The sequence below is a fragment of the Chrysochloris asiatica genome, unplaced genomic scaffold, assembly GCF_000296735.1.
Source record: "Chrysochloris asiatica unplaced genomic scaffold, ChrAsi1.0 scaffold00013, whole genome shotgun sequence".
Taxonomy (NCBI): Eukaryota; Metazoa; Chordata; class Mammalia; order Afrosoricida; family Chrysochloridae; genus Chrysochloris; species Chrysochloris asiatica.
The window spans coordinates 13,536,721-13,554,889 of record NW_006408531.1 but is presented as its reverse complement, the minus strand read 5'-3'; the positions used below and the strand labels follow the sequence as shown (position 1 = coordinate 13,554,889).

General features: G+C 40.1%; 1 protein-coding gene across 1 annotated transcript in view; it reads right to left on the bottom strand.

The window, feature by feature from the left end:
• IFNGR1 (interferon gamma receptor 1) overlaps positions 1 to 17,842 on the bottom strand; it is a 27,135-nt gene extending 9,293 nt beyond the window's left edge. The window contains exons 1-3 of the mRNA XM_006834711.1: positions 17,719 to 17,842; positions 6,022 to 6,136; positions 4,562 to 4,728 (exon numbers count right to left, since the gene is read on the bottom strand). Of these exons, the coding sequence (XP_006834774.1) occupies positions 4,562 to 4,728; positions 6,022 to 6,136; positions 17,719 to 17,842 (406 nt within the window). The remainder of the gene's footprint in view (positions 1 to 4,561; positions 4,729 to 6,021; positions 6,137 to 17,718) is intronic.
• Positions 17,843 to 18,169: the final 327 nt, after the last annotated feature.

The window sequence follows — 18,169 nt, the reverse complement described above, 5'->3', positions numbered from 1 at the left end:
GAGAGCCAAAATATGACCTTGAATTTATCCCACCTGAATTTAGAGATCTGAAGAACAGATCTGATACATTAAACACTAAAGACCAAAGACCAGATGCAACATATATAATCTCTGACTGAAATTTGGTTTGAACATATCAGCTATAAAAAATAGCTTTGGAACAATTAGGAAAAATGTATTTCTGTAGAAAAGATTGATGAAGCAGATATGATAAAATATTTACAAATTATTAAACCTTATTTTTAATTATATGGTGTCATTATAACATTTTCTTGTCTGAATGCTTAAAAATTTTTCATAATTTTTACTTTTTAAAGGGAAAACAAAACAAAAAAGTAGAAAATTAAAAAAGACCTGTCTGGCACAAAGTATATGCTCAGTAAATGTGAAGAATGGATTACTATTAGCTTATCAGCAAGGTCTTAAGCATCAAAGAAATGTATTGAAATGATGAATAGCTAGGTCTGATTTTTGTGGTAGAATGCTATCGAAGTGCATCCAAATGTTCCACAGAAAGGAGGAAGAAAATAAGGAAGAAGTCAAGAACAAAATAGATATAGCATTGGAGACAATACACAATCTGTAAAAAAGGTCTAGATGATCAATACTAAAAATCAGAAATGGACAATACACTGAAAGGGCAAAGGAGTACAATTGAAGGGATGGAAGCCAGAAGTCATGACCTTGAAGATAAATCTCTCAGTACTGCTAAGACAGAAAAAAGAATGAAAAAAATCTGAAGAAAGCCTAAGACTCATGTGAGATAACATGAAGTGGAATAACCTCCGGGTGCCTGGAATTCCAGACAGGAAGGGACAAAGAAGATCACAGAAGAGGTAGTCAAAAAGCTGCTGGAAGAAAATTTCCCTAACATCTTGAAGGATGAAAAGATAAGCATTCAAGAAATTGAACAAAAAAGAAAGATAAATGCCAAAAGGAAATCACTAAGACATATTATAATCAAACTCTACAATATCAAAGACAAGGGAAGAATCCTGAAAGCAGCTAGGATAAAAAGAAATGGTACCTACAAAGGAAAACCAATGAGATTAAGCTCTGATTTCTCAGCAGAAACCATGCAGGCAAGAAGGCAATGGGGAGACATATACAAAATACTGAAAGAAATAAATTGCCAAACAAAATTAATATACTCAGCAAAGCTACCAATAAAATATGTTGGCAAAATCAGAACTTTTCAGCATAAACAGAAATTGAGAGATTTTGTAAAAGCCAAGCCAGCACTTCAAAACATATTAAAGGGAGTTCTTTGGACTGAGGACCAACAAGAACAGACAACAACCAGAGACTGACATATGTTGCAATACCACCCATAACTCAGTCCAGATATGGAAGAGGCCTGAGCAGAACAAAACCACAAGAATGAAATTAAGGGTTTGGGGAGTCAGTCTATGACCAGGACAACTACAAAGCCAAACAAGGGAAAAGTATAGTAACAGTGATTAAATTGAATTAGTGATGAGGTCAGGTAGATTTCAGGATAAAACAGACTGTTTTAATATGAGGAAGAAATTAATAAAGTACAGGTAATCCCAAAGAAACTTAATATATCTCCGTATCAAAGCAAAAATCTAAGAAGATTTTGGAAACATTAAAACTATAAAGAAATTGACAACAAAAAGCATACACAAAATAATGAACTCAGTACAGGAAAGCACACAGAACAAAAATACAGCAGCAACATAAAAAACAAACAGCATAATGACAGCAGTTAATTCATACCTATCCATAATTACACTGAATGTCAACGGACTAAATGCCACCAGTGAAGAGCAGAGTAACACAACAGATAAGAAAATAGGATCCTTGCTGTCTACAAGAGACACACCATACACACAAAGATAAAAACAGACCAAGAATTAAAGGATGGAAAAAACATACCAAGTTAATTGCAATAAAGAACAAGCAGGAGTAGCAATATTAATCGCTAATAAAATAAACTTTAAGGCAAAAAGCAGCATAAGAGACAAAGAAGGGCATTAACTCACGATTAAAGGGTCAGTTGAACAAGAGGGCATAAGCATAATAAATACCCATGCTCCTCATGAAAGACCACCAAAATACATACATCAAACTCTAATAGAACTGAAGAAAGAAACAGACAATTCTACATTAACAGTGTTTAAGTCCTGGCATGGCGCTTTGGGATAATGCACTGGATCACAAAGTCGGTTTGAATTGCAATGTCAGTCGTTCAAATTCACCAGTCACGCCTCAAAAATCCTATACACGGTTGTTATAAAACAAAACCAACTTGACAGCACTTAACAACAATAATAATAATAACTCAACCCAACAAAGCACAATATGCATTCTTTTCTAGTACACATGGAACATTCTCCTGAATAGACCACGTTAGGCCACAAGTCAACTATTATAATGAAATGTGCAAAGATTTCAGTGAGAAAACCAAGAGGGAAGAAACATGCTCCTCATTTCTCAAGGTGAATGAGCTGAAGAGAAAAATCAAGCCTCGACTTGCTATGTTGAAGGATTCTATGGTAAAATACTGAATGATGTAGGAAGCACCAAAGATGGAAGGATTACAGTAACATAGTCACTGGACCAAAAAGCATTGGTTGATGCTCAGTCATTTCAAGCGGTACCATATGATAAAGAACTGATGGTAATGAAGGAAGAAGTCCAAGCTGCAATGATGGTATTAGTGAAAGGCAAGTCTCCAGGAAGTGATGGAATATCAAGTGAAATGTTTTAACATACTGATGCTGTGCTGGAGGCACTCACTCACTTATGCCAACAAATCTGGTAGAAAGTGACCAAATGGGTCAACCAATTGCAAGAGATCCATATTTGTACCCATTCTAAAGAAAGGTGACACAGTGGAATGTGGAAGTCATCGATCAGTATCATTGATATTACAAGCAAGTACAATTTTGGTGAAAATAATTTGAAAATGGCTGCACCAGTACGGCCAGAATTCAGAAAACAACATGAAGCTAGGGATATCACTGCTGATGTCAGTGGCTAAAAGCAAGAGTATACTAGAATGATGTTTACTAGTGCTTCATTGATTGTGCAAAGGCTTTTGCCTGTGTGGATCATCACAAACTACAGATAATATTGAGAAGAACAGGAATTTTAGAACACTTAATTATGCTCATGTGGAACCTGTACATAGAACAAAAGGTAGCTGTTAGAACAGAATAAGGAAATGCTGAAATGATTTAGAATTGGAAAGGTCTGTGCCGAAGTTCTATCTCTTCACCAAACTTACTGAATCTTGTATGTTGAACAAATAATGTGAGAAACTGGATTATGTGAAGAAGAATGAGGCTTCAGGATTGGAGACTCATTAACTACTGTGATAATGCAAAGAGACTACCTTGCTTGCTGGAAATGATGGTTGTTGATGGTTATGTGCCAGGGAGTTGGTTCTGACTCATAGTGACCCTGGATAGGGTTTCTGAGCCTGTAAATCTTTATGAGAGCAGAAAGCCTCACCTTTCTGATGCAGAACCGCTGGTAGTTTTGAACTGCTTACTTGAGGTTAGCAGCTTGACTCGTAACCACTACGCTACCAGAACTCCTTTGCTGGAAATGCAGAACACTTGAAATAGTGATGAAGGTCAAATACTATAGCCTTTAGTGTGGGTTTCACCTCAATGTAAATAAAATGAAAATCCTCACAACTGGACAGATATATATAACATGATAAATGAAGAAAAGATGGAATGTCAAAGACTTCATTTTGCTCAGATCTACAATCAACACTCAGAAACAACAGTCAAATGGCTTACTGTATTAGGCAGATCCACTGCAAAAGACCTCTTCAGAATGTTAATAGCAAACCTGTCAATATGAGTATTTAGGTGCACCTGACCCGAGCTAGGCAAGACCACAGAAGAATCAATGCATTTGGGGAAGAATACTGAAATTGCCATGGTCTGCCATAGGGTTACTATGAGTCAAAACCGACTCCACAGAACCTATCAACAACAAAGTGACTAGAAGTTTTCTTCTAGCCTGGAGTCAGGGTTTGAGAACTCCAAGGCAGAATGTCATAGTCATGTAGGAGAAGATTCTGGAATTGGAGGTGATAAGAAACATTGGGTAGTATGTACTTCACTCTGGTAACAATGAGATGCTGGAAAAGTGAAGAGCGAAGAGCTGAAAATACTGGGGTTGGAGAAATTAAGGAAGTAAACATTTTTTAAGATATTAAGTTGGTATTAAAATATCCTCAGGCATTCAAAGGACTTAAGCTAGAGAAGAGGATTAAGTGCCAACCTCTAAAGTCTACAAGTATACCTTAGAAGTGAATGACAAGTGAAGATGGTGCCAGCGTACAGGTGGATGGGTTTGGATCCATGGGGTGGAAATACAACAGCTTAGAGGGGGCAACATAATGGCTGCCTCTTAGCCCTGTTGTGTTTAGCTTGGAAGAAACAGAAGACACTGATCCTCCAAAAGCTTCTTGGGCATTTTAGTAATTTTTAGCAACTGCTAATAAAAGTAAACATATACAGAAGACCTATATAAATATTTCCAAATCTAAAGTTTACACATGTTACATTTTACTCACCTTGTTCGCATACAACAAAACCTTTTGTCTCCACATAGGCAGATTCTTTTTGTCCAACTCTAGCTTTAACTCTGACCCAAACAGATTCTGATGGATCATAAACTTTTTCAAAAATATTACACTGATGAAGAGAAATATTCTGACAAGCAGGAATCCATACCCCATCCCTAAAATGAGGAAAGATAACAAAACACAAAGGTAACTTTTAAAGGTTAACAGATTAACTTGAATCTTCTCTGTGGTCTGCTTTTCATTTGCAGTATACACCTTACATAAAGAGCCAAATAAAAATAGGATGGAGAAGATCTTTGGTTAGAAGTACTGCCAATTCCTTTACAACAAAGATGTTGTTTGTTATTGTTATGTGCCGTGGAGTCGGTTCCAACTCATAGCGACCCTGTACAGGGTTTCCGCGGCTGTAAATCTTTATGGGAGCAGACAGCCTCCTCTTTCTCCCATGGAACAGCAGGTAGTTTAGAACTGCTGACCCTGAGGTTAACAGCCCTATTTCGTAACCACTATGCTATCAGAGCTCCTTTACAACAAAGATAATCAATTGGAAAAAAAAAAAGCAAGACTTATATAAACCACATGACATCCCTAATTAAAAATTTATTCTAAACACCTAGTTCAAAAAATCTTGAGTTGTTAAACTCTAGATTCCTTTTGCACAAATAAGTGTAAGCTAATTATAAAATTAAACAAGGTACACAAACTTAAAGTTGTTTATTCAAGCTCACCAGCTACTCCTTGGAAACCCTACACAGGGTCGCTAGCATCAGAATCAACTCGACGACACTTAACAACAACAACACAAACCTAAAATTTGCCCTAAAAAACATTTGAAGTTTTTACCTTCATACTCTCGTACTCATAAAGTATACTTCTAGTGTGGCGCTGCAGAATAAGCACTGGACTGCTGACTGCAAGGTTGGTGGTTCAAACCCACCAGCTGGTCCTTGGAAACCACTATTAGCTGGGACTGATTTGACAGGACTTAACAACAACATAACAACAACTACTCATAATGTAGACAACATTACTTTCTGTATTGAATTGTCAGTTTTATTAAACATGCCTTAAAACCTTAGAAATATGTGATACTCCTCTACCTCAGTATGAACAGGAAGAAAAATACACACAGGAGGCAGTAATGGTTTGGCGCTGTAGGATAACCACTGGATTGTTAACCACAAGGTTGGTGGTTCAAACCCACCAGTTGTTGCTTTGAAACCCTATACAGGGTTGCTATGTATCAGAACTGATTCAACAACACTTAACACCAAAAACAACTCTGAAGGAATGAGTTTGTACCGCTAGCACTTCTGGATGGTTATAAGCAGTTCTGAAAAGTTATGCCCTCTGACAAGGGAGGATGATGGGAACACACACTGAGCATTATGGGATGTGCCAGGAGCCAAAAAGAAACAGAACACAAAGGAAACAACACTAATACTTACTTATAGTTCTTTACCTCCACAGTGAAAACAGGGGCTGGCACCGTGTGCTGATATTCCCAATAAACAACAGGATTTATGTTATAGGACTCAATTTTAACCTTCGTTGGCACAGGCACTAGAATAAGAGATTCAAAAAGTAAAGTGGATATTAGTAAGAAACTAGTATTAACATTAGAAAATATTATGAAACATCCATGCTAGTCAAATATGCATCTTTGAAGAAAAGTAGTACTTTCTAGAATAACAAATAATGATTTAAATTAAGTGATTTAAAAAATTTTGTTGAAAAAATAGTTCATTTTTTGGGGGGAAAATAAAATACATGGTACAGTCAAAAATAACATTGAGCGTGTATGTGCAATGATTCTGTGAAATAGACAAGTGACAGTGGATTGTGTGGCAAATCAGCCATGGCTCTGCCTCTAAAATAATCTACTACAGACTTGGGTTTTGAAAAGTTTACACAAGATGGGTACTGAAACAACTCACAGAAGAGCATAAACAGAAGCGTTTGGAGAGCTACAAACAAAATGTGGACTGATACTCGATGGCAGGTAAAAGTTTCTTTAAAAAAAAAAAAGTTGTTACTGGAGAGACGCAGGGAGGACTGCAATAGTTGGGATTGAATAGAGGTAAATGCTGTTGGTGCATGGCGGGGATTGCAACCATATAATGAAGCAAGGTATATGATTTATTGAGTGTAAAACTAATTATCCGCTCTGCAAACCTTCACTCAATTAAATTTTTTAACTTTTTAACACTAAAAAGTAAAAAAAAAAAATTGTTACTGGTGACGAGACATAGATGCATCACTACGAGTCTGAGAGTAAACGGCAGGGTATGGAATGGAAACAGTTGCAATCACTAAATTCAAAACTCTAGCATGAGATGGAAAATTGATGCTTAGAATTTTCTGAAATTATCAACAGCCAGTACTAGAACACTATCAGGATAAAAGTTCAACAGTCAGCAGTGTTTGTTATAGTGAGGTACTCACTGAAGAGCTAAAGACTGAATTTGGGATTAAATGCAGAGGATGGCTATCCAAGGGCCTGTGATCTTAGATGACAACGCACATCCACACACCTCTGCCCACACTGTTAACACTCTACAGAAACTTCATTTTGAAGTGTTAAAGCATCCTCTACTTAGTCCTGATCTTGCTCCATAGGATTTTCACCTGTTTGGTCCCCTTGAAAGAGCCTTCTGAAGATGAAGATTCACCTATGATGCAGAAGAGAAGACAGTAGTGCATTCATAGCTGGCAGCTGAGCCTCAAACATTTAATAAGGGAATATGAAGGCTTATTGACAGATGGAAAAAAATGTGCTGAAAAGCAAAGAGATTACACTGCAAAATAATGTATTTGTCTCTTTTAAAAGCTGATTAAATTCTACTACCATAATACAGATACCTTTTGACTTACCCTCACAGATACAAATGTAAGAAAGGCAACTAAAATGTCAATATTTGAGCCAAAAGTGGTACATTACTCAATTTATAATTGTTTAATATATGTGTTGCCTGCGTGGATAATTTCTATTGCTTTTCTTTTTTTTCTGATTATGTCTTCCATTATGTTGGTGGTTCTAAGCAGGAGGCGGTGTTGTCCCCAGAGTAGAGGTCAGGGAGAAACACTTGAACATTTACACCAGAGGATCCAGATAAAGAATTATCCCGTCCCAAACGCCAACAGTGATTAGGTTGAGAAGCCTTGCTTTCTATGTTCATAATATTAGTGTTGCCCCCTGGGATTCAGAAGAAAAAACTTTATTATGGTAAAATAATGTAATTCATGGCTTTCTCCCCAATGAATAGCTTGTTGTTGTTGTTACCGTCGAGTCGGTTCTGACCCACAGCAACCCTGAACAGGGTTTCCGAGGCTGTAAATCTATACGGGAGCAGAAAGCCTCTTCTTTCTCCCGCGGAGCAGCTGGCAGTTTCGAATTGCTGACCTTGTGGTTCGCAGAGCTCCCCCTTAATGAATAGCTTAGGTTACTGCTAAAATGCTTACAATCTGCATTATTTACAAAAGAGGTGTAGCAATTTGTGCCAAAAGGTTGTAACTGTGTTTCAAGCAAGGAGATCCAACTGTTTGCTTTTGCCTTTTCTTTAGTCAATGTACAAACACCTGTAGTTTTTCTAATTCTGCTTCCTGTAACACTGCTGATGAATCCTGGTGTGGTGTTAAAGATAAGCACTGCATTGATAAGCTCAAGGTCGATAGTTCCAACTCACCTGCCAATCTTGGAAACCCTATAGGGTTCACGATGAGTCAGAACAGACTGGAGGGCACACAATATAGCACTGCTGATAGCTGTTGTTAGCTATCATCTACCTTGGTTCTCTCAGCAGCTTCCTTACAAGTAAACCAGAAAACACTCTGCTTGCCAGATTTTGCCCTGGCTCGCCTCTTTTTGTTTGGTAGTGTTTCCATAGTCATATGCAGGCAACAGGCTTCCTTATAGGATTTGTTTTTCTATGGTATGTTTGTACCTGCACTTCCTGAAATAACCTAGTCTAAAATAGTTTGCAATCCACAGTCTAGATAGAAATAAAAGCCACTTTTTCATCGAGTTCAATTTAACACTGTTTTTGTTAAATGCCACTGAGTAGACACTAGTATCAAATAATAATTGCACATACAAATGTAATTTCACAAACAACTAAGAAAGAAATATAACTGACACTAAGAAAGTTCCTAATGGATTTGAAGATCCCCTAGAAGCCATTCCTTACGTAATATTAGCATGTTTTACAGCTGGAGAGGCTGAAGTTTTAAGACATTAGAGGGCCTCGTTTCTTTTTGTTACCTGACATTTCACTTAAAGAAACAAGAAGATACCAAGTGGCACTTTCAAGCTTCTTTCTGCCACTATAAACAAACATCCCTTTTCCTACAGTTTTCATGTAACTACAAACTCTTAACTTCATTTTAAGCTCCTCTTTCCAATTATTCCCAAAAGGAATAATCTGATAACTGCATATACTTAATTTGAAATGGAGAAGGATATCATGTTTGGTAGGGTGGAGGGTCAGAGAAAAAGAGGAAGACTCCCAGAAAGATGGATTGGCAAAGTGGAAGCATCAATGAGCTCAAGTGTGGCAACGATAATGAGATTGGCCCAGGATCGGGAAGTGTTTCGTTCTGCTGTGCATAAGGTCTCTATAAATTGGTACTGACTCCATGGCACCTAACAACAACAACATATTTAAGGAAAGGGCAAAAAGCAATCTGCATAACAAATTACCCAATGAAATATACTGAGAAGGGGTTACTGAATCAAACATTCTAAAACTACAAACAACAATGGCTTGTGCTAAATTATTTTTCAATGTAAACTAAACTATGTGCCCATAAGTTAAGTCAAAGATTGGCAAGGTTCACCTAGACAATAGCTTTCAAAGCAATCAAGGCAGACTAGAGGTTGGGAGAAATTTCAGTCGACAGAATTTTCCACTAGAGTAAATAAAACACTTTTGAATATTTACACCAAAGGATGTAAGCCTGTGGTTTTAGTGTTACTAGAGGAGAAACCATGTGGTTATCAGACATTTGCCTTTGTTGTCTTTTCCAAAAATCACATGATAAATACACACAAATAATTTTTTTCATTAATGTTTAGTATATTATAAGCTTAAGTTTAAATTCTACCATTTGTCAATTTGTCACACTGTTGTGGCTTGGATGTTGCTGTGATGCTGGAAGCTATGCCACTGGCATTTTAAATACCAGCGGTTTCACCTGGTGTGGCACCCGACTGCAACGTCAGTGGTTCAAATCCACAAACTGCTCCTGGGAAACCCTATACACAGGGTCACCATGAGTTGGAACCAACTTGATGGCGCTTAACAACAAGATGAAGGTTCACCCATGGTGGACAAGTTTCAGTGGAGCTTCCAGACTAAGACAAATGAAGAAGGAGAGGCAAAGTCCTTCTGAATGTTTGACCACGAAAATCTTATAACTAGCAGTATACCACTGTCAGATATAGTGCCAGAAGATGAAAGCATTATGAACAGTACCAGAATATTGTCAGATATAGTTCTAGAAGATGAGTCCCGGAGGTTGGAAGGCACTCATAATCTGACTCAGGAAAAGCTGCCTCTGCAAAATACAGTTGACCATGATCATACACATGGAGTAAAACTTTCAGGACCTCATTCGCTGATGGGGCACAAATAAAGAGGAAGTGGAACAGAAGCAAACATCCATGAATCATTGCAATAGGAAAGTACAAAGTATGAATCTAGAAAATTAGAAGTTGTCAAAAATAAAATAGAACACATGAAGATTGCTATCATACGTATTAGTGAGCTGAAGTGGACTGATATTGGCCATTCTGAATCTGACAATCATATGGTTTACTATGTTGGGAAGGACAAATTGAAAAAGAATGGGGTCACATTCATCATCAAAAAGAACATTTCAAGATCTATCATGAAGTACAGTTCTATCTGTGATAGGTTAACATCACTATTATTCAAATTTATGCATCAACCACTAAAGCCAGAGATAATGAAATTGAAAAATTCTACCACCTTCTTCATTCTGAAATTGATCACACATATAATCAATATATACTAATAATTACTAGTGATTGGAATATCAGTAGTTAGAAGGTCAGTAGTTGGAAAAGTATGACCTTGGTGATAGAAATAATGCTGGAGGTTGCTGACAGAATTTTAAAAAGACTAATGACTTATTCGTTGCAAATAGCTTTCTTAAATAACACAAAAAACATCTATACACCTATACCTTACCAGGTGGAATACACAGAAATCAAACTGACTTCATCTGTGGGAAGAGATGTTGGAAAAGCTCCATATATCATCAGGCAAAACAAGACTAGGGGCAGACTGTGGAACAGACTATCAACTGCTCATATGCAAGTTCCGGCTGAAGCTGAAGAAAATTAAAACAAGTCCATGAGAGCCAAAATATGACCTTGAACATATAACACCTGAATTTAGAGGTCATCTCAATTAAAGATTTGATGAATTAGACAGAAATGACAGAAGACCAAAAGAGTTGTGGGATGACATCAAGAATATCATACTGGAAGAAAGCAAAATGTCATTTAAAAAAAATGAAAGGAAAAAGACTAAAATGGGTATCAGAAAAGACTTGCTCACCAGCATAGAGATACTACAGCAAGTGGAGGAAATGAGGGAATAAAATGCTGAACAGAAAATTTCAATGGACAGCTCGAGAAGACAAAGTGAAACATTATAATGAAATGTGTAAAGACTTGGAGTTAGAAAACCAAAAGGGAAGATATGTTCAGCATTTCTTAAGCTGAAAGAACTGAAGAAAAAAAGTCAAGCCTAGACTTGCAATATGAAGGGTTCCATGGACAATTAAATGATACAGAAAAGAAGGTGGAACGTATACACACAGCGGCACTGTATGGAAAATAAGCAGTCAATGCTCCATCATTCTAAGATGAAGCAAAGGATCAAGAACCTATGGTACTGGGGGAGGAGGACCAGACTACACTGAAGGTACTGGTGAAAAACCATGCCTCCAGGAATTAGTGGAATGCCTATTGAAATCTTTCAACAAACAGAACTGGAGGTGCCAGAAAATTTGGATTTTAAGCTATTCAGTATGCCCTCATTTTGTTTAAACAATTTCCTCTTCGTCTGTGTACAGGTTCCTCGAAGCACAATCAGGTTTCAGGAATAACCATTATTCACAATGTTATGCATAGCTTGTCATGAGCCACACAGTCAAAGGCCTTTGCATAGTCAAGTAAAACACAAGTAAATATATTTCTGGTATTCTCTACTTTTAACCAAGAGTCATCTGACATCAGCAATGATATCACTAGTTCCACATCCTCTTCTGAATCCAGCTTGAGTTACTAGGAGTTCCCTGTTGATGTATTATTGTAGCCGTTTTTGAATTATCTGCAGCAAAATTTGACTTGCATGTAATATTAGTGATGTTGTTCGATGATTTCCGCATTCCATTGGGTCACCTCTCTTTGGGAAGGGCACAAATGAGAACTTCTTCCAGTAGGTTGGCCAGTTTGGTCATCTTGGCCTCCAAGGAGCACTCTGGCTGCACTTCTTCCAAAATGGATCTATTGGTTCGTCAGCCCATGGCACTTTCAATATTCTCCTCCAATACCATAACTCAAAGGCATCAATTCTTCCACGGTCTTCCTTATTCACAGTACAGCTTTCGCACGCATATGAGGTTATTAAAAACACCATGGCTTGGGTCAGGTGCACCTTAGTCCTCAAGCTGACATCTTTGCTCTTCAACACTTTATAAAGGTCTTGTGCAGCAGATCTGCTTAATGCAATACATAGTTTGATCTCTTGACTGCTGCTTCCATGAGTGTTGATAGTTGATCCAAGAAGAATGAAGTCCTTGACAACTTCAATCTTTTCTCCATTGATAAGAATGTTGTTTACTGATCCAGTGGTGAGGATTTTTGTTTTCTTTATATTGAGATGTAATCCACAACTGAAGGCTGTGCTCTTTGATCTTCATCAGTAAATGTTTTAAGTCGTCTTCACTTTCAGCAAACAAGGTTGTATCATCTGCATATTGCAGGTTGTTAATGAGTCTTTCTCCAATCCTGATGCCACGTTTTTCTTCATATAACCCAGCTTCTCGGATTATTTGCTCAGCATACAGGTTGAATAAGTATGGTGAAAGAATACAACCTTGTCACACACCTTTCTTAATTTTAAACCATTCAGTGTTTCCATGTTCTGTTCAAACAACTGCCTCTTGGTCTAGGTACAGATTCCTCATGAGCAAAATTAAGTGTTTCGGAATACTCATACTTCTCACTGTTGTCCATAGCTTGTCATGATCCACACTCGAAAGCCTTTGGCGTAGTCAATAAAGCACAGGTAAACATCTTTCTGATATTCTCTGCTTTCAGCCAAGATCCTTCGGACATCAGCAATGATATCCCTCGTTCCACGGCCTCTTCTGAATCTGGCTTAAACCTCTGGAAATTCTCTGTCAACTAGTAGCTCATCAAATCAGTTTGTAGATTTTCCCCATCTTTTGAAAGTGTCCAAAATGGTGGTTTTCTGGAACTCATAACCCATTTGGCAATGACCGCAGAATTCCTTGGTGCATTTTTTCTACATACTACCCACAGTAAATTGTAGCTATTTAAGATTTGCTTCCCAGAACCCCAGTAGAACTAATAGCTGAGTATTTAATAAATCAAACACAAGAAAGAACACTTTCCAACACTCTTAAATGCCATGCAGAGAGACAAGAGAACTCTGATAGAGTCCATTGTTTCCTAGAGAAGTTAATAAACTAAAGGAAGATAAGAAATGAGAGGAAGGGTGCAGGACAAGAAGGAGAAATGGGAACATCACAAAAGGCCAGGAAACAGGAGTCAGAACAGCTCTGCAATAACTGTTAGTGAAGGTAGGGCTCAAGGAGAGTCAAGCAAATAGACACCTCCAGACTGCAGTTTCTTCTGCATGGGGATGTGTAAGGGCTGCCTGTGTGTCACTGAAAGAGGGTTAGGCAGAGGAGTTCACCACTGATTTGACTACAGCAGAACAGAGGCCACTATACCAGCTGGGAGCACTCTGTAGACATCATCTGACAATCTGTTTCCCTCTGGGGCAGACAAACTGAGAAGTGTAGCAAAGAAAGGGTAAAGGGACCCATTATAAATTGTTTTTGTAGATTCCAAGTCGGCTAAGACTGGAACTTAAAAACAAATGCTGTAAACTAAAGCACTGGAATCCTTTTCTGAATGAACTCTCAGAAAGCAGATCCAACATCTTCCTCACAGAAAAGATGCAGGAACCTGGGTATTTTCACACGGATTCTTTCCACACTGCAAAATGAGAGTGCGTATGAAAAACCCAGACTAAATAAAGTGAAAAATAACAAATCAAGGCTTTTGTATATTTTTTTTTCAGAATTTATTTATTACCGTATCTTAATTATGGTATAATAAATACCCCATGAGAGACTTTAATTTAGGAACTAAAAGTCTGTATTAATGATATCAGCTCTAGGGGTTGGTGGGGTTATCAGGTGCCGCCCAGTTGGCCAGTTGGTACCAACTGACTCAATAGAACAAAACAGTGCCTAGTCCTGTACCAACCTCACAACTGCTATGCTTGAGCCCAGTGTGACTGCCACTGTGTCCATCTATCTAGGTGGGGATCTTCTCATTTTTTTGTTGGAAGGATGCAGGCCACAACTTGGGGAAACTCCCCTTAAATTAGACCCGGGCTATGATGCTGTAGGATAAGCACAGGACTGCGAACCACAAGTTGGGCAGTTCAAACCTACCAGCTGTTCTTTGGAATCTGATGACCACATGAAGGCACCAAACAACATCTTCTAAAAGGTTAGAACCACTAGCATTTCCATGGGAGAAAGACTAGGCTTTCTGCTCCTGTAAAGATTTACAGACTTGGAAACCCTATACAGTGCCGCTATGAGTCAGAATAGACATGATGACAGGGAGTGAGGATCAAGTCACTAAAGGGATAATAAAGTCCATGATAAGCTACAGTTCCCACCACTTAGATTTCCCACAGAGTATCGATATACCCTTGCCTGCTTCCATTGTGACCAGGTCTCTTACTGAAGATAGACTTCCAACCAGAGTCAAACCCAGCAATAATAAAGAGTTAGCACACTAAGCATGCATTAAGTACCAGGAACTGATGAGAGGGGGAAGCTAAGCAAGAGTTAGAAGCAGGCTATTATCTTTTGGGGTTTTCCTCTTATTCTCTGTAGACTTTGCATTTTACACTAACTTTAAAACAAAATCTAGAGAAATGCACTGGACAAGCCATGTTGGTGAGGGGAGCAGGATATCTGACACTTCTGTGTTTTTAAAATGCTGTATTAGACCGCAGTAGACTTTCCCTGGGAGGCAGGCAGGCAGGCGATGCTACTCCCAGGGCTGGCTTGGAGTGTGCAATTCATACAGCCACACAGGATCCTGGGTTTGGTTTAATGCTGTCATGACCTTCCTAAAATTCTTTATACATTTTTAAAGCAGGGCCCTCACCAATTATGTAACCAATCTTGCCTACTCACTCTCCCAACTGAGGCCCACCAAGATGCCAAGTCAGGAAGCCCAGTCATCGTCTCCATCCCCAAGTCCTGTTGACCCTGCCATCTAAATGGTCCCTGCAACTGTCTTCTCCTCTCCCTTTGAACTATCACCTCAGTGATTCCTTCTCCTAACTGGTCTCTCCTCAAGCTATTTTGTAATATGCAGGGACTTTCCAAATTGCAAACTAATAGTGCATAAAATGTTCAAATGGCTGTCCACTGACTCCAGCAAGAGATAGAGGATGTCTTATTTTGCTGGCTCAGCACCTGTCTCACAACATTATATCCCTCTTCTTCTGGGAATTCCTCCATCCCCAGCCCCTCAACAGTGCTCTCCCCATGTGACCTGGCATCTGACCCAAACCAGACAAATCAGAGACTTCCCCTGAGATTTTGTTAGCATGAACGAAGTTGAATTGTGAAGGGAAAGATGGCAAAACCCAGAATAAGAAATCAGAAAGCAGGTGCCTGGCAGCTTGAAAGCCTGGTACCAGCTTCCTGAGAACCATCTTATCTTTCTGTTTACTTCTGTGAGCCAATAAATTCCTCTTTTTGCTTAAGTTAGCCAAAGGTATGTTTCAACCCCTTGTTGTCAGACACAACAAAGTGTGTTTGATGTGGCACTGCAGGGTAAGTACTGGATTGCAATCCACAAGATTGGTGGTTCAAACCCACCAGCTGCCCCTTGGAACCACTGCACAGGGTAGCTATGAGTTAGAACTGACTCAATGGCACTGAGAACAATCATCCAATCACTTCTCCACCTATGTCCCCTTGTATCTTCATACATACATTCTAAAACAAAACACTTAACTACTAACTTATTCGACATGCTACTCGTATTTCAAGGAGCTTTTTGGTTGCGTAGTGGGTACAAGAGGTAGGCTGCTAATCTCAGGGTCAGCAGTTCGAAACTACTAACAATTTAGTGGGAGAAAGATTTACAGCCCCAGAAACCCTGTACAGGGTCACTATGAGTCGGAACCAACTCTCCAGCACAAAACAACCGCCACCCGTTTTTCACACCTCTGCCTCTGCACACAAGAACCTCTCTCTACCTTCAGTTCCAACAGTGAGATCATCATTTCTGTGAAGCTGTTCTGGACTCCCCTGGATACAGCCAGGCACCTAGCTCTCTGCACAATGTATTGCAATTGCCCCAAAGGATGACGAACTTGATTGCCCTGTTATTGTTATTAAGTGCCAGAGTTAGTTACTTCTCATAGCAACCCTGTACAGATTTCTTTGGAGCAGTTGGTGGGTTTGAACCACTTACCTTGCAGTTAACAGTCATGCTTATCTTACAGCGCCACACCAAGACTCTTGCCCTTTTGTTGTTGTAAAGTGCCAGTGAATGGGTTCCAATCATAGCAACTCTGTATAAGATTCCCAAAGACAAGCAGGTGGGCTTGAACCACCAACCTTGCGGTTAGCTATCCAGTGCGTAGTGGTTATGAATCAAGCTGCTAACCTCAGGGTCAGCAGTTCGAAACTACCAGAGGTTCAAAGGGAGAGGGAGAAAGATGAGGCTTTCTGCTCCCATAAAGATTTACAGCCTTGGAAACCCTATGCAGGGTTGCTATGAGTCTGTACGGACTCCACAGCACATAACCACCACCACCATCCAGTGTTAACACTACAGCGCCACACGAGGGCTCCTAGAAAACGGCAATTTGTGGAGTGATTATGAACTTGGGCTCTGGGGCACAACTGAAAAGAGCTCTTGGAGGAGTCATACATCAGGGTTTACCACCAGGCAGTTAGGGAGTTAGTGGTCTCTGACTCAATCCCTTAGCTGGATAACATTGGAGACATTCAAGATCAAAGGCGATGGCCCACAATAGGTTTATCCTTCCTGCAGAAGCGGTTTACTGATTTCAGTGACTCTCCCACTGAGGATCCCATTGAGATTAGAAAGCTTTGTCTCCGCATTACTTTCCTAAGGAATGTGAGCTAGAGGGCACTCCAGGAAAAGCTCCGAGGAACTCAGCTATGCAAAGAGACACAGATGAGGGAATGCTCATATCTCATTATATCCAGACTTAACTAAAGCGCAGGGGCGACAGATTGTTGCCACTTACAAATTCTCAGCTACTGAAAAAACTTCTAGTAAAATATTGGTATGGCGCTGTAGGATAAGTGCTGGACCACAAGGTAGGCTTGAACTGTAAGATCAGTGATTCAAACCCACCATCTGCTCCTGGGAAACCCTATACAGGGTCGCTATGAGTAAGAACCGACTCGCCTGCACTTAATAACAACCACCCAAGTATTTGGGTCCACCCTAAGCAGAGTATTTAAACCATGAGCTGCGCAAACGGCGTACAGATGCTAAGCAGGAATCTACCACATTTAAAACGGAATGAAAAAAAAAGAAGGCACCGAGAAGCGCTCTTGTTGCTTTTTTGACCACAACGAAAGAGGAGAAATAAAGGGAATTATCGGTCCTTGGAAACCCTATAAAGGGTTTCTATGGGTCGGAACCGACTCGACAGCACTTAACAACAGCAGTGTGAGAGGCGCTAAGACCCCCACCCCATCGTTTCCCCGCAGCCCCCTGCGCGGGGCCGCAAACCACTGGGCTCCGCCCGGCCCGGGCAGCTCCTCCGCAGTCCCTCCCCTACCTTCAGGGCTGCGGTGTCGCTGCGAAACAATACCCGAGGACGGCTCCGGTTCCGCGGTGCCCATAATAGTACTATTCCGGGCCTGCACGACTAGGACAAAGAGAAGAAGGATGAAAAGAGCCATGCCTCCCTGACCCACATCGGGTGCGGCCCGGAGCGACAGCCGGAGCCCCGCGGCCTCACGTCACTTCCTCAGTCGGCAGCTCTACTCAGTGGGGCAAGGCATAGGTAGTCACGTGAGGCGCAGGCGTGGAGGCGGGGCGCAGGCGTGAAGGCGGGGCGCAGGCGTGGAGGCGGGGCGCATACCGACGGCTAGAACAGGACCTCGGCAGCAGAGAAAGCGGAAAGCAGGGGCGGGGACCTGGGACTAGCTGTGGGCGTGGGTGTGGGCGGGGCGATCTTGGAGAGCCGGATGACGTGGACTAGGCCAAGAAATCCAGTCGTTGGGTGG